At 43.0% G+C, this 22661-nt stretch overlaps 1 protein-coding gene across 2 annotated transcripts in view; it reads right to left on the bottom strand.

Moving 5' to 3' along the window:
- Positions 1-22661, bottom strand: part of ddx10 (DEAD (Asp-Glu-Ala-Asp) box polypeptide 10) — a 105634-nt gene that overhangs the window by 27586 nt on the left and 55387 nt on the right. For both annotated transcript variants that reach the window (XM_088638452.1, XM_088638453.1), the window contains exons 14-16: positions 17601-17726; positions 14896-15057; positions 8405-8461 (exon numbers count right to left, since the gene is read on the bottom strand). In XM_088638452.1, the coding sequence (XP_088494578.1) occupies positions 8405-8461; positions 14896-15057; positions 17601-17726 (345 nt within the window). The remainder of the gene's footprint in view (positions 1-8404; positions 8462-14895; positions 15058-17600; positions 17727-22661) is intronic.

The raw sequence follows: 22661 nt of genomic DNA, 5'->3' as shown, positions 1-22661 counted from the left end.
GAAAAGGTTTTAAGAGGGGTCCGTTCTGTCATCGCACAAGGACATTTGTAAATGACCCTTGCTTCTCAGGTAGTGATGAAAATGGTGAACGGGGCGCATCATCGCAGAGGTCGTTCTGTTTTTCCAACTGTCTAGATTGGGAACCATGCTGTATACCTGCTGTGAGCCCTGAAGATACTGCAGGGAAGTCATGCATGTGGCACTGTCTCAGTGGGGATTACTACAGCTGTACGTAGTACTTAATTGATTGCTAATTCTTTTGGGACCAATTAGGTGGATCTCATTCATAATTTCTAACAGTTAAATCCAATAAAACCATAAAATCATTAATAATGGAGGTCTGGAAAGGAGTACATTATTTAAAGAGGATGAAATGATGACAAAGTCCCTTTTGCATAAACGGAAATCTGCCATTTGTGAAAACAAAGCTTTAAAATAGGTTTATCATATGATTTTTTCTCAGCTAAAAAAATAACTTTTTTCTATGGAACAAAGAAAACTAAAGTGGTTAAGGAAACCTACGAACGATTAACAGTATGATTAGCACTCATACAATATGCAGGTACAAATGTACTCAGAAACCCTTAATTTAAATCATCTTTGTCAAATATCAGCTAGGATGTAAGGTTACCATTTCCTGGTGACACAGCAAAGACAGTAAATTAATATACCAATCAAGTAAAAAATGCTGAAAATGCTGGGCACCTTAATCATGATAAACTTATATAGGGAACAAAGGAACAAGTAAAGGTTTATTCCATGCTGAAAAGAGAAGAAAAGAAACAACTTCTAAGGGTGTCAAGAAGAAGGCTCCACAGCCAAAACGTTTTTCTTTTCTTTCTATAGGGAACACCCCAAGCACACTGACAGAGAACCCTCAAATTAAACTCACAGAAAGAAGCTGAGCTGTACAGATCCTGTGTGCACCCGAACAGATGCTAAAAGCCTATACAGCACCCTGCAATACTACAGACAGCACAGCAGGACTGGAGAGAGGAGCATATCCTGCTCAGACAGTCTTGTGAAGACCAACGGCAGGTGCAGAAGAGCGTCTCCACCCAGAATTGCAGATTCCCAGGAAACCTGAAAACATACAGTTCAGCTGGGCTCCACAGAATGGAACTGAATTAGAACAGACAAGCAGGAAAACCAATTCATGCCACTGTGGCAACGACAGAAATCCTGCCTCGACAGATGCACCACCGCATGGAGGGGCAGGCTGGTCCTATTAGTAAAGGAAGTGTGATGCCAACAGCTCTCCTCTTGGTACTGGTTACTCTCTGGTTTACAGCACCAAAGGCACCATGCTTACTCTACATCAGTATTCAGCTCACAGATAGATTCACCCATCATGCAATTAAACTGTCTCACATCCCACAAGGGTGGAGGTGGAGGGCATTTTCCCAAAGCTCATGCACGTCCTGAAACATAACTGCTTTTGTACGCTTTCTCCCACAGCAGGAACTTCTCTTCCTTCCAATGCTCAGCAGTCTGGTAATTTCCTCTCCCACCAACAGAGCTGGGAGCTCTCCACCGGAGACCAGACCTCACCCCACAACGCTGCCGAGGAGGCGACTTTTTCTGGGAGAGTTGGTTTTGTATACTTCTGTTTCTGTATGAAACAGAGCGACCACTAGCTACGTCCCGAGCCAGGCTCCATGAATGATCAGTCTCTGTAAATGGTCCAAGAAAGCTGCATTACGGCCTACAGAGTGTTGGCATTCCCTGGAGTCATCCAGACCATCCAAATGCCCTTTTGGGGAACGTGGGCATGGAAGCCCGCAGGGACAGGGTTGTGGACTGGTCACCTACGGCCAGGAGTGGAGTTAACAACAACGTCTGCAGGACATACCGAATCAGAACTTTGGTGCACCAACCAACTGACCCTCGAAAGGCCTTTCCTGTCCAGCAGAGGCAGCTCTCATGTGTCCTATGGTAAACTGTCATCTGTTACCGTGGCTGCACTCTCCAGCTGAGCCAGGCACTTGCGGTTGAGGCTGATCCCTGGAGCCGCGCAGACGCCGCCGTCTCTGGAAAGTGCGCGGAGTGGAACGACAAGAGCCAGTGCTCACATATCGTCCTTACAGGGGAGCATTAATAAGCCAGAGTTTTTACAAACATTTAAATACGAAATAACTATTCTTCTATCTCAAGCATTAGACGTGAGACAGATGGCACCCATGAAAACAATTGATTTTCCTGCTGGGCCGCAGGATAACATTTTTGCAGACATGACAAGGATTTAACAGCTTTGACTTCCCCGGATTTTAGACACGAAGGGCTGCATTCGGGACTGGGTCTGTTTGTGATGATTCATGCAGAAGCAGCTATTGTAGTGTTAAGAAGCTCTCCATTTTAACGAGGCAAAGGGGATCACAGCAAACTAAATCGGTTTCGGTTCTCAGCTGAGACATAATTCAAAAAGGTCGTCATAATTTTGCATGTCCCTTATCGAAAGTCAAGGCTTTGCATAGAGAGATCCTTCAATGCTTGTGAACAATGGTTGCAGAATTATTGGCGGAAGATTAAAAACAAGGTTTAAAAGTAACAAAAGATTTTGTTCCAAATGTCACTGCTGATTGTACCAAAAAATAATACTGGGTTTTGAGACTGTACGTTCAAAGCCAAATGATAATGTAGCTCGACTGTGCTTACTATGTTTGAAATCTCGATTGCATGTCCAAATGGAATAAACACAACTCTCCACTAAGCTGAAAAAAACTGGGTTGGTCTTTAGGGATTTGACAGTAGAACTTCCCAAATTTTAAAAAGAAACTGCTCAAAACTAGACATTTATTTGCTCAGTGGACCCCCTGAGCCATGGTGCTAAAGACTAGTTCACAATTTACCTTCTCCAGCAGGAATTTATCAAGAAGAGGACATTCTGTTGCCTGAGAGCTTACACAGCAAAGACTGTGCCCTTTGACATTTAAAACGGTATAAACTCTTGTTTCTCTAACAACTGCCATCCCAGGAGTACTACATCAACCACATCATCATCTTCCAAGAACAGCCTCAGAGGAAAGAGACTTCTCACTACAGACCAAAGTCAACTTGTCTTTCAGCCAATAAACATGCTTTAAACAGGTCAGAGTAAATTACTGATTACTATTAATTTGAGAGAAGAAGATAGAATTCTGAAAGATTAACATAAAAAACTAACATCTCTGGGTTTTTTTTAACAAGTAGCATTCTCATTTAAGAACGAGAATAGATGAACCAGCAATACAGTCCATCTTTTCATTGACATGAGACAGAAACAGGTTTGCTTTCTACTTCAAGCTTCTATCATCTGGTTCAATCAATGAAGCTATTTATATGTAAGCACCTAATGTGAAATACTCTTAATTGTTTGTGGGCATAATTATGTATATTTAAAAAACTCATTTACGACAAAGACACGAAAGATGGACAGGGGCTCAAGTCTCACAGAAACAGTCGACCCTGGATTATTGAAGGAACAACTCTTTCAGAACCTTAATTTCCCACATTATGGCAAAGAAACCTGCTGAGTTAGTGAAGATCAGACTAGATATGAGAGCATGACTAGATACTGCAGCATGCTGCACGGTCTGGTGACAAGACAGAGACAAAATAAATGTCTTGTTTGCAGACCAGGCTCTGCCAGAGGAGTCAGTGACAGACTGCTGAAGGTTGTGGTATTGAAAAACAGTGCGGCAAGGCCAGAACTCAAAACACAGCAGTGACACAAAGGGCAGCCTGGTTAGTCCCTGCTACCCTGCCCTGTCGTCTTTCCTGAGCAATGTGGCTCGTTTCCTGTCTCTTCTGTCCTCTCAGGTTCACCTCATAGCCTGCGCTCACAAAAACTACCAAGTTCACTTGAGCTCAAAACGTTTGCGAACCTTTCTGAAGTCCACCCATCTGCTACCATACATAAACACGGGTACGAAAATTAAACTAATTCAACTTCAACACTACAAGATTATTTCAAAAATTATAAAACTACATAATAAGCAACTCGTTTTGCTCTACGTTTTGGACAGAGCAGCTTCTCTCAGGTTCAGCTGCTGTATTTAGAAAATGACAACTAGAAAGCTAAGACACTGATATTTTGTGTTAAAATTGAGCATTATTTTGTAACATTTTTTGGGCCCAGGATTGGTTCTCCCACTGTGTTGCTTGGACTACACTGTAAAGCTTTAAATAAAAGAAGATATTCTGCAAGTACTCATTATCACTAAAAAAAATGCTCTCCTTGCTCCCTCACACCTCTGGCAAATGTTTCAGTGACAGATCGCAGAGATCACATTCATATGCAGGAGCATATTAAGTTGAGATGATTTATGACACGTCAATCTTCAAACAAAAATGTGCCTGTAGTACTAGAGATACATTTTCAACACAGATTCACGGGTCATTTGTTAGCACAGCAAGTATTTTCTTCATCTGTTTGCTCACGCTCATGGAACTGCAGCTCCAGAAGGAAAATCATAACGACAGCAGTCTCATTGTTTTAACAGCTTATTTTAGTGCTTTTCACCCATCTTCATGACACCATCACTTGTGGTGACATCTTAGAAAAACATGATTCTAAAAACAAAAACACTGGGAAACGTTTACACAATAGTAACCAAACTAAAAGTGTCAGGAAGGTGGAGAATTAAATTTGGAAGACAGAGGCTTCAAACCCTTTGATCACAAAGTGTTTTTGGGATGCCAGATCCCAGCCAAGGACAACAATACAGAGGGACACAGCAGGACCCTTTGGACCCAGTCTCATGCTCTGCCAGACCAGAGGTAAGAGGATATTGAGAATGTCTGACTAAAGTAGTCAATCTGAGGACCAACATCGCCCTCACAGGGTGAGTCCTGTACCTTGTGCAGGAGACAACATCGCCCTCACAGGGTGAGACCTGTACCTTCTGCAGGATACAACATCGCCCTCACAGGGTGAGACCTGTACCTTCTGCAGGAGACAACATCGCCCTCACAGGGTGAGACCTGTACCTTCTGCAGGAGACAACATCGCCCTCACAGGGTGAGACCTGTACCTTTTGGGGATTCCTGTATCTCCTGCAGGAGGTGACTCTCTGCCCATTTCACTAACCCCACTGGATGCTTTGATGGAATTTTTCCTCATTTTGTTCAAAGGCTTCTGAGGTATTCTTTTTATACAGAACAGCTGATGATATGTAACATTAAAGTTCTTTCAGAAGGTATAATGACTAACCATCTTAACTTGAAATTTTAAAGCAATCTTTTTCATTTAATGAAAGGACATTTGCCAATATTTTCCAAAGGGATTAGCTGGCTATATTGCTGGATATAATAATTATTCATCATACTTATCTTCCTGCCATCACACTGCAACCTTTCTGTGCACTTGCCCATTATAGGAATTCAATTACAAACAAACCATTTGTGAAAATTGGTTGTAGACATTAACAACAGATGTCTGGAGAGATAAATGCAATTTTCAAAGATAAATTTTTCCTAATGGTCTCGATGATCATTAAACATGACTGTTAAGAAAAAAAAAGGCATTCAAAAAATCTTGCGCAAACCACCAGACTGAAAAAGAAAACAAATTAAAGGGTACAGACATCTTCTTTACATAAATTAACGTAATGAGGCTCTCCCTCTGGTGCTGATACTTCTCAGGGTTTGGTATCCTCTGTCGATAACCGTAAAAAGGAATGTAAGGGAGTCAGCATTAGTTCCGCCTCATGACATTTCCTTGTTAATGAAACAAAACTATGGTTCATAAGAGGTGATGCTCTAGCTCTGTTATGTAAGGAGCCCCGCACCACCACTATGTAAGCTGAAATCGGAAAAGAAGCGAATTGTATTCTCCAAGTGGAGGCACTCTAGCTCAGCACATGGGGACTAGGGACACATCCCCAAAATCCTAGGAAAAACAGTGACAGGTCCTTCACATTCCTTGGGAAAGATCAAGATCTAACTGGGGGTTCTTCACGGACATGTGCGATCCCTGGATGTGAGGAGCAGAAGAACTGGCTTATTTTCCAGAGACATGAAAGACATGCCGCGGGATTTTCACAAGCTGCCCAAAGTTTGTTTCCTGTATTGTTACACCTTAACGAAACAGCTGTCGCGCCTTTCTCCTTTTCACAAATGAAGACATCTTTGAAGACTGTGGAGCATGTAGTCTATCAAGCACACCACAGCACCACTATTCTACATACACAAAAAGAAAGGACTGGGAAATGGTAACCCGAAACTGCAGAAAAACAACGATCTCTCTGCAAGCCTTAAACTTAAGAACATTGAAAAGACCTTACATTTCCTTCCAGGATTGTCAGATGCTTTCCACTACAACCCATGAGTTAAACACTTTGATTGGAAAGACACTATGCTGATAACATCAGTGCAATTTCACACACGGGTGCCAATATACAGCACTAAAGAAAAGTCAAAGTATTCAGAGCAGTGAGGTTATCTCTCAGAAACGAGGGCCATGTTATTGAATGGCTTGAAAATTGCAGGTCGCGTTGCTGATGGTTGGCTTACAGCACCGCTGGCAGGAGTTCCAAGGACACAGGGTTCACAGGAGGAAGAGGGCGAGCTGAACACACTCAATTAATCTAGGCCACATTTTAATAAACCTCCAACCACATTACACCTCTCATCCCAGACCATTTATCTCCATCTACAACTTAATTAGCACAAAACATGCTTTGTCCTCTGCATGGCCTAGAAAACTCAAATCCCTACTAGTCTCTTACAGATATGTCATATATAGATTTGCTAGCAAGTGCATGTGCATTCTGCTGGTAGATGACCACAAGTCTATTGCTCATCCATCCCAATACCATTAAAGCTTTCTGGGCATCACATACCTTCCAGGTCACCAAAACAACAGTAACAATAAGGTAGAAACACACACAGAAGCAACATCGATCGTGCTGCTTTAGGTTAAACTATGAGTCAATTCTTGTAATTCTTGTAAATAAAATTTACCAACGTGGCAAACAGAGAGACACAAAATCATTATGCACGTGCATGTAGTTAGTGCTCGGGACATTTCGCACAAGAATCTCAAGCCCTCACAAAGCCTCCAGGCAGACCGCGTGAGCACACTGCCCACTAGCTTTTAATGCCAATAATCATTCCATCCACAAGCCACCGAAACCCAGGCAGTGACCCCAATTCATAAGGTCACCTCAAAAAACTGTGGACTTGCTAAGCTATCCCTTGATTGTCAATAGACAAGATGCCATCAAACCAGTGTGAGCTTTGATCTTAAAACTCCAAATCTGGATACCCCTGGCGACCTTTCCTCAGTGAGCAGGAGAACAAAGCCTCTGCAAACAGCAATTAATGGAATTAGTGATGTGTGGTTCAGGGTTTTTATTTCACCAAGGCTAAAGGCTCTGAAAAGACTGATCCTGTATGTCAACACTGACTTAGATAAACAAGAATGATTAAAAAAAGAGTGATGTCAAAAAAGAGTTTCTCAGAGGGCTTTGAAAACATCCACAGGCCAATAAAAGTTGCTAAAACAGCATACTGATATTGTTGTCTTGACTAAACACCCGCTGAAAACTAGAAAAACAAGATGTCATCCTTCTGTATGAGATCATTTTCATCGCCAATACTGCACTCTAAAAGTTTACATGTTAATCGGCAGGACAAGGCTTGATGCCCTTTTCAGGCTTCGACAGCTTTCTCTTCTAAAAGACAGGATAGTTTTAACATACCGATACTCTGCTTCCTGAAACACAACATCTACGAATCCACAGTGACGCAACACCCAACCAAACCCTGTCTGATCCATTAAGAAACGCAGGTGTTATCATCTGTGCCAGCAGTGGCACCAAGAAAGGAGATTTAATAATAATAATAATTAATTAATAATTGCTTACACTTATATAGCGCTTTTCTGGACACTCCACTCAAAGCACTTTACAGGTAATGGGGATCCCCTACACCACCACCACCAATGTGCAGCCCCACCTGGATGATGCGACGGCAGCCATAGTGCGCCAGAACACTCACCACACATCAGCTATCAGTGGGGAGGAGAGCAGAGTAATGAAGCCAATTCATAGATGGGGATTTGATCAAGGACTCCTCTTGCCACTTGCATTTAGTAATGTATTTGACCAGCATATTCAAGACTGATTTATCTTTATGACTGGTACATGGAAAATGATGTCCACGTTTTATTTCAGTCACATGAGAGAAACAAAACAGACATCAGTTGACTGATTGTAAGTTGTGTAAATCACCTGGCTGCTTGTGGGCAGCCCAGAGAGCTGCAGTGCTGTATTCTGCTTTCGTCCTGTGAGCAGGACAGCCTGTGCGCGCCCGCTGGATCGCCAGCGCAGACTACAGCACGTGTCTGACTGGTGCCCAGGATCAGCCCTGAGATGTCTTTCTCGACAGCCTGGAAAAGCAGGAAAGGCACATCTTAACTCACCTCCTTCTGTCGCTTGCTGGCCTCTCGTTTGGCTGCCTTTTCTTTGAGCCTTTTCTCCTGTTAAAAAAACAAAACAAAAGTCCATTAGCACTGTAACAAGAACAAGAACGAGAACAATGTCCCCTGGCACACAGCCACCATTTTCAACAATCCCCCTGCAATTTGTGTTCTTTTGTCCTGTGCAGACTGAGCTACTTAAGGATGAGCCCAAGGACAGGCCATTTCTGCACTTTGCAACAGGCTTGTCCAAATACCAGCTCCGGTTAATGGGGAGGGAAATTCACGAAAGGCGAAGTTTCTGGGGAGGTCAGCCAGAAATCAATGACAAATGCTCCACATTTCAAATAATGATTTTTTTATCTAACAGGCTCTCTCCTTTCCAGAAAATGCCTCTTTTTCCTTCAGAACAAGCAAAGAAGGATTGAACAAGTTGTTCAAGTCGTAATGTTTTCAAAAAAAATAAAAAGGACGGCATAAAAAACAAAACCAGTGATGCACTTAATGTGTCAAACAGCCATTAAACCAAAATATTAGTGCAAATCCCTCCATAGATTGTTAAAACCCGATCAATCCTTTCAGCTCTAAGGCTCAGAAAGGCAGGCACTTGCCCTTCTCCGTCCGCCAAATCTTTCTCACCTCTGTCCCTTCCGGAACGACAAAGGGAGAAAATGTTTTTCAAAGGCAAAGCCGAAGTCTCGCGGGGCTACCCAGAAACATTTGCACTGTTGGCTAAAAGCAGTCAACCATAAAACAATAAAAGTATGCAAATTCATCAGCGAGTCCAGACAGCCCAGGATTAACCCAGAGCCTGCTAGGAGACATCAGCAGGACTCTGGAGGGATCAGACTGGTGCAGAAAGTCAGCTGTGCACTGCGCCTGATTTACTAATAGACCACAGAAATGCAGATTAATGTTTAAAATCTAGGTCTGACTTTACAAGTAAATCCTCCAGAGAGCTATAGACTTATTGACTTAGTGTTTGAGACAATTTTTCCCTATCACAGATGTCTGCGGAGCCAAATGTGAATATGAGGTCTGCAATTAGGACTCTCCATGCACTGTCATTTTTCATCAAGTCAAGGACACTGCAGTTTTTAGTCCAGTATAATTGTGTAATTCAACATTTACAGATCAAACTGATAATTAAAAGGATTTGCATGTGTTTCAGGGTGAAGTTCACTCAAACGCTCACAATCATTTTGCATAATTCTCTCCTCTATACAACCACGCAAATGTAACACTACTTGTCATAGTAAACACTTAAGGTGCTATTTTCACATAGATCAGTACAATTCAGACTTGATTAAATCACTCTTGGGTGCAACTAATTTCGAACATCTCTCGCAATACAACTCATCTCAATTAATTACACACAAGGGAATTCAACACATTTTAAACTGGCGTCTTCATGTAAAAAAATCTCATTATATGGATTTCGACTTTAAAGGGATCTGCTGGCGTTTCTATAATTGTATTCTCTGGATGTCAATTACAAAGCTTTACAGCCTGCACTGGAATCTATAACACTCCACCAACAGAGCAAATAAATCACTCGGACAAGACAATAACCGAAGTATAACTCCCAGTGCCGAGCATCAGACCCAGTGACTGTCAAACCGTGGCCTCTCTCTCGAAGTGCAGAAGGCAAAGGCACCCCTATCTGCCTAGCTGCCAGCTGGTTTTGTGGTGTGGGTCAATAATGACTGAGTATTAAGATGAGACCCCCCGCTAGCCCCTGCAGTTGAAGGGAGCTGTTCGAATGCAGTCATGCAAAGAGAAGAGACTCCTGAAGTTACAAAACGTGCCTCCTGCTTAACTTAGAGTAGGGCATTTAACACTTACAACATAAAGTAGGTGAAGTTTTCACTACAATTAGTTCAGAAGGTAAGGGAAGAGTACAACAAGAATCTTGGACACTAAGATCCTCCCCACCACCACCACCCTCATTTCATTATTTACAACATTTAAATTGAGGCCTCACCAAAAGCCAGTCCATCCGCATAATAAATGCCAAGAAACTGATCCTACATTTCTAGGACTCCTCGTTGCCACGCTGGAACATTAGAAAGTGAACGGGTAATTTTGTCATTAGTTATGCCTCCTGCTTCTGTTAGCCTTCAGACTATGCGCATGCATGAATATCCCTTTTAGTGGAAATAAATCGGTATTGAAAGGGATTTATTTTATCACTTAAACCAGCAGCTTTAACTAAAATATGAATTATACATCGGCATTGCTCCCAAGAGCCTCTAACGGAACCAGCAATTTAGGGCTAAGATCCTCAGCTTTCGTACAAACTTCTTGCTTCACGATTTGCATTTTGCTCACAGTCTGCTAAACAGGATGGACATGAAAACAAAGTGCAGGGCAGGGACGTTTGGGCTTGGCCTGTTTCTTCAGACGCGGGTTCGGCTCCAGTGTGGACCACGGCTTGGGGGTGCCGGTACCAACTGGGCCTGCCAGGCACCAGGGTCTACCCCCAGAAAACGGGCAGCTCTGGAACCCCTCCACAGCCGGCCAGCCAGCAAGAGAATGAATTTGTTCTTGTTTTGTATCTTTGTGTCCAGTTTTAGACCTGCCAAAAGGCTGCCAAGGAACCGTTGTTCATCTATCCATTTATTCAAACTCTCAAGCTTGTCATTCGAAGCCTCGAGTGTATCAGATGAAGACGCCAGTCTTGCCCAAGGGTTTGTTGATCAACGCAGCTGAGCTGGCTCAAGCGCAGTCCTGCTGCGGGCTGGGTCCCGGGTTCAATCCCAGCCTGGCCCCACTGGGGTTCAGAGAGCAGGGTCTCCGCCACTTCAATTTCACCAGCAGAGAAGAGTATTTCTGCAAAGGACACAATGCAACCTTCTGGAGACTTAAGGCCATCTCGGGAGACCATGTCTTACAAAAGACACAGTGCGTCTTAAAGGACAGATGCGGGCTGGACTGCGCACAAGAATGTTCTCCATGTTCACTCCAACGTGTTATCAGTACAAAAGCAGTTAATCTCTCCTGTCTGAAACGTTTTCCATTTAAGTGTAAAGCACAGTGCACAGTGTAAATGGTTTCTGTACACTTCAGATCTGCACACAGGACGTCTGTGATATTTAGCAGTGCGGCGAAGCGGGAATGATTAATGTGCAAATACACAGTATTAATTGATTTCTGTGCCTCTCTCTCAAACAACTGTCAACACCAGCATACAATGCAAATTAAAATAAATTAGAAATGGCTTTATGTGTAACCCGCAATGACACAATGCCTTCAGCTGCAATCACACAATGCAGTGGATGTGTAGCTACAGAAACGCACTAAGACTCACAACACAGCTGCTGGTCTGTTCTTGTCAGTGTGCATAGACACATTTGAATGCCACACAATCTTTTTTTTTTTAATTAGGGCCATTTGCATAAAGATAATCCTATAAACCTGAGCTGTTCCCACGTAGATCAAACTGACAAAACGGTCATCGGAATACCTGGAAAGTCCGATTCCCAGTCAACATTAGCTGAAAAGAGGTCAAGTAAAAGGACATTCAGCTGGTGGATTTAAAACAATCTTTGCCATTGGCAGAGCCTGCTGAAAACCCTGCCCAGGGGCTGTTTTTGTTGAAACACCCTGTAACCCTATAACACCCTGTCCACTGGGCGTGCAGGAGCAGGCAGTGGAGGCTGTGCTTAACAGCTCCAGTCCCATTCTGAAGAGCAGCCTGGCCAGGGGATGACAGGCTGAGCCTGGAGCCCTCTGCTGTGACATTCTTCTCCATTTAGTTGCTCAATGTCTCTTTTTTTAAGCACATGCCTGCAAAAGAAAAAAACTGCAGCTACGCTAAATATAGCTGCATCACAGCTTAAGGCTTTCACAGAATCAGTCATTTGAAATTCAGTGTTTACTCATGACATTACTTTAGCCTTCTTTTCTCAGCCTTTTCTTTTTACTATGCGTGCTATCTGGGTTAGTGTTATGCATCACATATAGTGCAACACAGCGGAGCCCTTCTCCGGTCCTCCAGGGCTGCTGACCAGCTGGCTGTCTCGGTCTCTTTAAGTCTCCAGCTTCTCAAGAACGAGGAAAGGCTTCAGCTTGTCCAATCAAGCCATTAATGAATTGAATTAGGTAATTAAGGGCTCAGGCGGAAGGAAAACAAGATGCCTTCTGGCCCTGCAGGACTGGAGTTCTGCCGCCCTGCTGTAACATACATGTATGTTTTGTCTTAACGGGCTGATGAGAGATGGATATCCACCCTGACTGCAGCACCAATCACATCACTGCATGTAAACTGAGAGCACCTCTGCAACAAAAACGAAAAACCCCAAAAAGTAATTAACAGCTCAAAGCACTGCGATGTAAACGGCACTGAAGCACAGCTGAGACCAACATATCTAACCAATTAGGTGCCTGTGTTTTAGACCTGTGGTATGTAAAGATACAGCAATAATTCACACAGACACTGAGGATGGAAGGTGCACGTGTGATGCTCCTGAGCACAACGCCAGCAGTACCTTCCCAGTGAGCCTCTTCAAAACAATAGTTTCTGAAACTTATCAGACTGAAACTCCGTCTAAACCAAAACGATGCCAATTCTGCAGTGGCTTTGAACCAACCTGAACACAGAGGGGAGGCAGTTCAAACAGCAGGAACGGTTCTTGAGTCTTGCTGTCGTTACAAAAATTCCTCACCTCTGATGACAATTACAAAGCTCTTCAAAGAGGAATCAGAACGTCATTTCAAAATTAACATCTCAGGAGAGGATGTCTTACAAAAAGTGATATCCCACGCTGTGCCTTTCAAGGAATATGTTGCAAAGAACGTCGGGGAATGCAATGAGACTATTGCCATAGCAAAACTTCCACAGAATAAAAGAAAGGCGGTTACAAATTAAATTTTAGTTATCTCCGCTCTGAAGCATCGTGATTTTTTTTCCCCTCGAGAGACACTTATGAATAAAAAATGGAAACACGCAAAGCTTTATCATAATAAAGGAAAAAGTTAAACCAAAACAAAGTCTTTTTTCTTCCTCATTTTACTGTATGCTTTCCTCCTTGTACTAGAACCGTTTTCTCCAACTCAGCATGAGACACGTCTTCCATTCTCTTCAAGTGCTCTTGTAACTGGAGTGTGGGAGCCCGGCTGTGAGGGTCAGGCTTTGAAGGCCTGGCACAAGAAATAACTAGCATCTCAACCACACCATTTCCAGCAAGTCAGTATATCAAGCTCCACTGGGCTTATAAATTAAAAGACACCCGATTCTGCCACTTCAGGAAGTGGATCAACCCCCTCAGGAGTCACAGTCCACGGTTTAGAGCAGGTATTCAAACTGCTGTACCGCTGGGTCCTGTGATACGGTTACAATGCAGGTAACCAGTATAATTACAATCAGACAATGCCTGGGCTATAGCATTATAATCAAAATGATCCTTCAAGCTGTCAACTTCTGGCACTTCTGCAAAATATTTGGGATATTTATGAAGACTTAAGAGGCTTGGACCCTAAGGAGGGCTCCTTGCTTGGGCAACAGTTACCAGTTTCAACTTGAAACTCTATAAATATATATGCTGCTGAAAGGACATGTTCAGTACTTTTGCTTTTCCACGGTAATGAATAATGAACAAACCACTAATTTTCCTCTCTCCTAATTAAGCAGTTTTATACATTTTGTTTGGATTTACTACAGAGATTATCAGAAATAAAGCTTTTCATCCTGTAGATCAGAATGGCAACCAAATGCTAATTAGTGGTGAACTCGAGAACGGACTTATTCAAGCATCCTCGTTACTATACTTCAGGTTTGATACTGGATTAGTGTTATTACAGTGGATGTTTAACATGACTGCAAATGCATTTTAACAAAACAATCACGTTTCTTCACGAGCAGACTCACACGAAGACACACACAATGTCTTTCAATGGTGTAGAACACAAGGCCATTATCAGGGATGATAATTTATGATGCTCAGGTCAAAAATAGAGGCACCTTTTACAGAACAGTCAGAGAAAGTACACTGTAGTTCATTTCAGAACAGGCTGCTGAATCCCAACACTGAGGTTTAGGATTATGGTTATGAATGTAAATGTGTTTTTCGTGACAAATGCAAACTATTCAAAACATCACTATAACTGCTCTGGCAATTAATTTCAGTATTTAGCAAAATCGTAGATAAGTTTTTTTTATAAAATACTATGAGCACAAGCACTTAAGAGTTCCGCTCTCAAATTCGAGGGTGGCAGTTGTTACAGCATGTTCTGTTTAATCATTGTTTGTTATTTTTCTGTGAACGTGATGAATTGTTTAGGTTATGCCCAACTGAATTTATACATTTCCTAAGGAACTAACACAGCAACTTGGAAAACACAGGTGAAAAAAGACAACACAAAGACTACATCTACAGGTATACATAACTAAAAATGGCCGACAGGTTAACAAAATACATGCCTACATTTAAAAAATAAATCATACCGCAGTCTGTCAGCAGGACTGATTAAGAGCAGAATTGTTGCTGACTCACCTTGTGTTTCTCCTTTACTTTTCTCCTGTACTCTTCTTTGTCCAGTTTATCCTCTTCAAGCAGCCTCTGCCTGGCCTTGTCCACATTGATGCCCAGAGTCTCATCGTCCTCATCGTCTTGCGGCACTGCCGTCTTCTGCGCAGGAGGCCACTGCTGCACCACCTGAAGGACAGCACACCCTGCTCAGGAGAGTTCAGGTGAAAGACTGCACACCCTGCCCAGGAGAGTTCAGGCGAAAGACTGCACACCCTGCTCAGGAGAGTTCAGTGAAAGACTGCACTCTCTGCTCAGGAGAGTTCAGGCGAAAGACTGCACACCCTGCTCAGGAGAGTTCAGGCGAAAGACTGCACACCCTGCTCAGGAGAGTTCAGGCGAAAGACTGCACACCCTGCTCAGGAGAGTTCAGGCGAAAGACTGCACACCCTGATCAGGAGAGTTCAGTGAAAGACTGCACATTCTAGTTAAGAGAGTTTCAACATATCCTGTTTGCCAGCTTTGCCTATACAGGTTAATTAATATTTATTAAGACATATTGGAAATGCCCCAAAATAAAAGCAACTTGGAAATATGTGGGGACACTGTTGGCTGCATTAGGTTCTATTTTTCCCCAAACCCCATTAAGTTCTGTCATGATCTGATGTATCTCAGCTGCAAGAATAAATGCTTTACAAACTAGTATTCTTACCAGGGATGATTGCCGCAAAGAAGACAGAGATGGACAGAGTCTGCTACTTTGTTTTTCTTGAGTTTGGTTTGGATATTTACATGATATTGTGCACCGAGAAAGGTCCTCAGCTCAGCACACTCAGCCTCTAATCACTATGTTGGGAGCTGGGGACACTGAACTGATAAAGTAGTTTAGATGGCGTGAAGTTGCTTGCCCCCTTGTCTATGTATGTTGCTTGCCCTTTTTTCTTTCTTTCTTAAATAAAACACTACAATGTACATTGTGCATCTCTGGAAGAAGTCAACATGGCCTGATTTGTTCCATGATTGCTTCTGCGTTTCCTGACCCACAGGGTTGGGGTTTAAAGAAAAAAAAAAGGACAAGACACAAGTCTGAGGCTGACAGGCAGCCCCACAGGAAAGGGACAGGGGTCATTTAAGCCAAACGCCACACAGACTTTCTATGCTCTGCTTGTACAACAAACAATCAATCTCTAATTATTTCCTGATTACAAAAACGAAATGCTCTAAAAGAAATGAGAAAAGGGTGTGGCTTTAATAGGACTTCAAAATGGACATTTAACTTCCGCATCATGTCGAGCAGCTGTTCCTTCGCAGATATCATGAAAATGAAGCAGAAATGATCCAGAATTGATCAGAATTGTTGTCCTCTTGTATTGCAAGTCGGCTTGCAGCATAACTCAATATTCCCCCAGCAGCATCCCTAAGGACGGACACTAGTCAAAACTGGGGGTGGGGGTTAATAAATCACTAGATGTGGCGTCTTATCTGGACAATCCAGGAGATACCCTGGGGGAGGGGCGTGTATGGATTAATATTCATGTGGGGAATACCCTGAAACAGACTCTTTCATGTCAGATATCATGCTGAGTATTCAGACTCTGTGCTATAACCCCAACACTTCTGCCTGCACACAGGACAGAGGTGAAGAACCGTCAGCAAAGGGGTGAGGCAACAGTTCCTCCTGCCATACTAATACAGGAGCTCTGCAGCACTTCAGGCCCCTCTGAAGTGGAGGTGGGGGGAGTTTGCAGCTGCTGGTGTTCTTATAAAGAAAAGCACAATAAGCAAACCAGACCTGGGGTGATCAATGCCTCTCCCAGAGGGAGGAACGTAATGTTTCCCTTGACCACTGCTGCGCTATTTCAGGAAGTATGCATCAGCAGCATCGGCACTGCCTTGTGTCCTGTGTCCCAGTCAGCACAACAGACTGACTAGAGCTCACACAAGCAGGTCCGGTGGTTTGCAGTGTCCGAGACAGTGACTTGGCTTGGCCTCTGCATGCAGATATTAAAAACAAGGTATTAACTAAAACATGGGAAACATCGGGCTAGGAGAGGCTACTTATGAAAAAGTGGTCAAGTCGACTCATGACCTTCCAGACAGTGTGGGGAAGAAAGTAAAAAGGCAAATGAAACGTTAGGATATACAGTTAAAACAATTAAACTTACTTCAAAGGAGTCTAAATTCAAATTGTACAATGCACTAGCAAGGCCTCATTTAGAACATTGTGTATCATTTTTGTCATCACGTTATAGACAAGATACTGCTGCTCTGGACTCAGAATGTAACTCTCAAAAGAAGAGTGACCACATTCTGGGGCTTAAAGAATGTTCTACACTAACAGGCTGAGGGAACACAATGTGTTTAGACTGGAACAAAGAACACAACAAGTGGATCAGATACTAGTATTCAAAATCCTGAAAGACCCTGACAAAGTCAACAGAGGATTTCCTCAGAATGAACAGTGTAACACACTTGGTGTCAGTCTGTGTGCGCTCTGTTGGCCCCTATTGAGCTACGCTTCTTCTGTGTGCGAGAAAATGCTGAAAATAAGATTTTTTAGAATGCAATATGTGGCAGCCAATATTGTAATATTAGTAATATCGGTATATTGTAATAGGTAATATTGTTCCTAAGCCCAACCTGCAACAAACAGAACTTATACCTGAAAGATTCCTGTAGTTATAAATTGAAGCCAACAGTAATAAAGACATGAAAAAGCTCCAAAGACAAACCTCTCCATCTTCAGTAAAAGTCTTCTTTGTGTTGATTCTGAAGTTTCTCTTCAAGACCTTTTTGGCTTCTTTGAACTTGGTTTCTTTCTCTATTTTTTTCTTTGGTGGTTTTTTGCTGAGGTCTTCCTGAAATTCAAAGAAAAAAACAATTTGTTTACTTAAGGACGGTCATCACTGCTCTGCATGACAAAGCACAATACATTCGTGCATACGGCTGCAGGAAGTTCAAAATTCTACAACCAACAGAGCTATGACGCAAATCACATCACCACAGATATTTAATATTTAAACATGTACATTACACAACATTTTAAATTGCAATGTTCTGTTCTCATAAGCCTGACTCCAGCATAATGTACTAATTTTTCTTTCTTTTAGATTTTGCTGTATAACTGAATGAGCTTAGAGAACACTGGACTAGTGCAAAAGTTTTAAGATGCAGGTCATTCTGAATACAGTCACATGATAAAGGAACAAACGGTCACATAATAGAAACTACTAAAAATGCTAAATTCATGAGAACCCAGCTGCAAAACAGAGCAAGTCCCTGGGTCAGATCTGCATCTTTGCCACATGCTGATACACACAATCAGAGAGATAAAAGCTCTCATTACAGAAGGAATCTTGAATGTGCACAGTCACTGCCGATGGCAATGACACTGCAACAGCAAGGTGCCATCAGTTACCTTTAAGCATCTGACTACCTGAGCAAACAGCTGCCCGTGGATCTCCAAACACTTCTCCTTTCCATCTTAACACTGATTTAGTAACAAACACTAAGAATTACCCAGCAGACTATAGCCCACTGGCTGCAAACGTCATGCATGAAATGAAAGAAGAAAAATGCCAAATTAAAACTGAGAATGTGATTATTAAACTGTGGTGTTTTACTGGAAGGAAATAGGAAAGTGCAGTGACTGTTGCTGCCTTATGCAGTTAGATGAGTCTTCGATGAGGCCACCCTCCTGCGTTCTTCAGCAGCACTAGGAAAACATCACAGAGGCGTGCAGTACCGCCAGCCGGGGTTCACAGCATACACGGACACAGGGGGCCTGTGCAGATGATGGCGAGACTTAACCCCAAAACACAAACAAAGCAACTTTTTAAGGCTCAGCTACGCCCTACATTACTGTTCAGAATCTGCACTCCCAGGCAAGTCTGTTAGCTAGTGAGAAGCTAATGGATCCAAGGACCTCACCAAGCTGTTTCTTGAAGGAGGCCAGGGTATCACCATCAACCTCATGGCTGAGTAGATTGTTCCACACCCCTACAACCCACGTCTGCTTATTTCATTAGCATTTAGACTTCTGCATGTCTCCAAGGACTGAAATTACTAAACTGTGTTCAATTATGGGATGTTATTACTTCCTAATATGAAATTTGAGTAAATCTCACAAGTAATCATTGAAGCTTTGCACAGCTCCGTAGGGGACTAACCACCTCCTTACAGGGAGCTAGTGACTGCACAAAGATTTTCAAAATACCTGCAGAGGCCTGTTCACTCTAGTGGAATTTCAGCATGGTGAGCAATTAATCCATTATAAAAAAAAGTGAAAAAATATGTGATCTTTATATCTACATCTTAAGAAAAATATTGCATTTCCAAAAATAATTAAAAAAAAAAGAAATCACAGCTCGGCACAACATCCACAAATAACGGATAACATCCAAGCGTAAAAGCATAAAATCTATTGTGGAAAAAGGCCTTGAAAACAAGTTCTCGAAGTGTCATCGGCGCCTGTCTAACACATTTAGACAGACGTGGTGCTGCACACAGTACGTGCCTGTCACCCCTATGATGTCTTTGTGTCGCTCTCGCATGATATCGCTGTGTGGAAGAAATGACGATAACGTTTAGCATAAATAGCAAAACGTTTAGCAAAAGGCAGGTGTATTTTCCCTCAAATAGGTGCCACCGTGATTTCAGGGTGAAAATGAAGCCCAGGACTTCATTTTTCATGGTTATATTACAACGCACGGGAATTTTCCATGCAAGGTAAAGCGAGGAAAATTCACATGCATGATATAACACAACCGCGCAGTGAGACATGGTCAGATAGGAGAAAGCTCCTGGACATTTCATTAAAAGGGCAAGAGCATGCTACTCACAAGGCCCGATATGTCACACCCTAAATAAACAAGGGTCACCCTAGTGCTTGCTGACAACGACTGAGGACAGAAGAGGATTGGTAAAAGCAGCTTGAGTCCGTACTGCAGAAGCGCACCAACGTAGACCAAGGAATCTGGTTCTAAACAGGCTCAGGGAAAAAAAGCACTCAGCTCCCTTAAAACACAAGCAAAAAGGACTTATTTCTAGCGCCTTTATTGTGAGAAGTACTGAACTCGAGACGGTCCGCTCAGCGCAGATTCCAAAAAAGCACTGCTTGCAAAGCTGTCAATGCTGATCCAAGGGGACCCTCCGTCTTGTTTTACACAATCCAGAATCGTAATTAGAACACTAGCTCCGCAGAAAAAAATAAATCACCCCGCCTGGATTAATGCACCTCTCCAGCTGTAAAAGGCCGCTGTTTCCTTCCCTCCTCCTCAGACGCATGTTCCCAGGAATAATTCCGACACCATTAAGGTGGAAGCACCAACTAGGGGATTCACATCTCCCACTGAGTCCCTGCGCTGTTCCACACAGGCAACACACATGCCTTGCTTCCAACACAGCCCTTTATGCATCAGCTCCAAGGGCCAAACGTCTACATTGCAGCCTTTTTAGACCCGAAATAAACTACAGCAGCGCGTTTTCATGTCTGCAGGCACAGTGCAGGGCTTTGTGACTTCTTAATGTCACTTTTCATGGAAAAGACAGGGCTCATGTTTCCATATTATTCACGACAGCAAGCCCCCCCCCCCCATCAGTTAAATTAAACAAGACCTTGAAATATGACATTAGTTAAACCAACAGGGTCTGCTGAATCATCATCCGGTAAAAAGCCATCAATACTGCATGTCAGGTTATTGTGCTGCTCATTCTCATTTTCAAATTACTCAGGACTTACTTCTGAAATGGACTGCAGGCCTGTTCACACTCTCAGTGATGCAGGAGCAGCAGAGCACTGAGCACGGGCAGCTCACTGGGACTACCGGCTGTAACACTGCTCACCAGCAGTCACGGGCTGAGGAGAAGTCCTCCACCACAGTTAAAACAGCCTCAGTAAGCTCTCCTTACATGGGTTAACTGGCGGATGAAGGTCTTGTCTGAACAACGAAGTTGAGGATGTCACCCATTCTTTAAATTTTGCAGACCTATTTACATCAGAGTTTAATGTTGTTTGACAGGTAAAACAGAAACTTCTGCCACCCCTGTCAACGAGGCACGAAGGAGATGACAGCCATCTGAAGAGCCTGGTGTCCGTGTTCTCTTGTCTTGGGTGGTACCTGCTGTTCTCCACCTACACCGTGGAAAACGTGGATCCACAGGAGCAGCTAGCTTTTGCCCCCGAGTAGATTAAGTCGGTCACAATCGACAATTTATCTTGCAAAAGGACCTTGGACAGGAAAGCCTTCCAGTCACTATGATAGAGCTGACCATACCGCAGTTTTCAGAGATTTAACTCTCAGCTGCGTTTTGATTTCAATATAAAAAGTGTTTACATTTACAGCATCCGCACCCTATAAATAGCATGCAATCCTATGGCACACCATAAGAAACTCCTGAACATCCCTGGCCTCTATGACAACAAGAACGGAGAATAATGTACCTTCTGTGCACATTACGTGCATCTGATGTACAGCAGAAATGCTCCTTTTAGAAAGTAAAAGGGTACATTTTCAAATACAAATATTACTTTGAAAGGTGATGCAGTAGGAGGAATGAATTCTGACAGCGTGCACTAGAGAAATCAGTATTGTTCTCAGAACAATTGATTTTTATTTCTTATATTTGTTTGCCAAAACTCTAGTCTGTGCCTAGAGTTAAAATTAACTGTTTCTGAAAGTTTTTTTCATTAAAAAATCTGTTCTCATTACCGGTGCATATTTTTAAATTGGCTCCGAATCTCAAATTTAATGGCAGAATTACTTCTGTAATTCTAAACTCATTAAAGCGAAAGATCCATCCACAGATAAGTGCCTTTCTTCTGCTTTGATACTTTATGTGCAGACAAAGACCCTGAAAGATGACCAGTGAGGAAAGAATTCACAGAAACAATACACAGTATGTTTCAATATTGCATCTAAATCACATAATGCCGCACAGCACCAGACTGCAAGGTTATCTATGAACCCTCAAGCCCATATCTCACTGTATTTCTGCATGGAAACCATAGAAATTGATTTTCCAGCTACGCTCTCTCTCGCGCCGTCTCTCTCTTATTCACTCTCTTCCCTTCAGCTAAATTAAGAAGCAAATTGTATTCCGCCTCAGGAATTCAATTCCTTAGCCTCCTGTGTTTAATGAATACATTATACATTAAGAAAAGCGACAGTCTGAAGTGGTTAGAAAGGAACTGAAAAATTATCTCCTTGGGAATTATCACTTTACATTTTTAATATTGAATCATCGCACGAAATCTGATCCCCGGGCTCGTTTGCCAACCCTCACTTCCGAACCCCGGATGAGTTATTTGACCACTCGCGCTGGTCTCTTTAAAAGATTAACACGAGCGCCAGTTCATTCTCGCGGCTCGTGAGCCACCACCTCCCTCCCCCGACAGCCAGCCAGCCAGCACGCGCTTGTCTCCTCTTCATTGCGAGGCTCATCCGGGTCTCTCCGTGAATGGTACCCCCCCCGTTTGGAATATCCAGAAAGTTAGAGGGCTGTGGGTCCGAGCCCCCCAGTGCAGTCGGCATCCTCAACAGCTACCTGCAGGGCCTAAATACACGTCTGCACTACGCAATGTTTGCTTGGTCTACCGTGGGTTTGTTTTGGTCTCAATTCTACATATTTACTTTTCCACCACACGTTTACTGTTCCTGTTGTCTGCCCTGCGTGGTGTTGTCTGCTGCACTGTGTCTGTGTCCCGAGAGATCGGCGCGATTAGCCGTCCCCATGGATGTGTGCCTATGGCAATAAACTCCTCCGCTTAGTTATGTGGCCGGTAGGCTCTTGGG

The sequence above is a fragment of the Lepisosteus platostomus genome, chromosome 7, assembly GCF_059453375.1.
Source record: "Lepisosteus platostomus isolate fLepPlt1 chromosome 7, fLepPlt1.hap1, whole genome shotgun sequence".
NCBI lineage: Eukaryota > Metazoa > Chordata > Actinopteri > Semionotiformes > Lepisosteidae > Lepisosteus > Lepisosteus platostomus.
The sequence above is the reverse complement of the archived record's forward strand: the minus strand, read 5'-3'. Positions and strand labels throughout refer to the sequence as shown.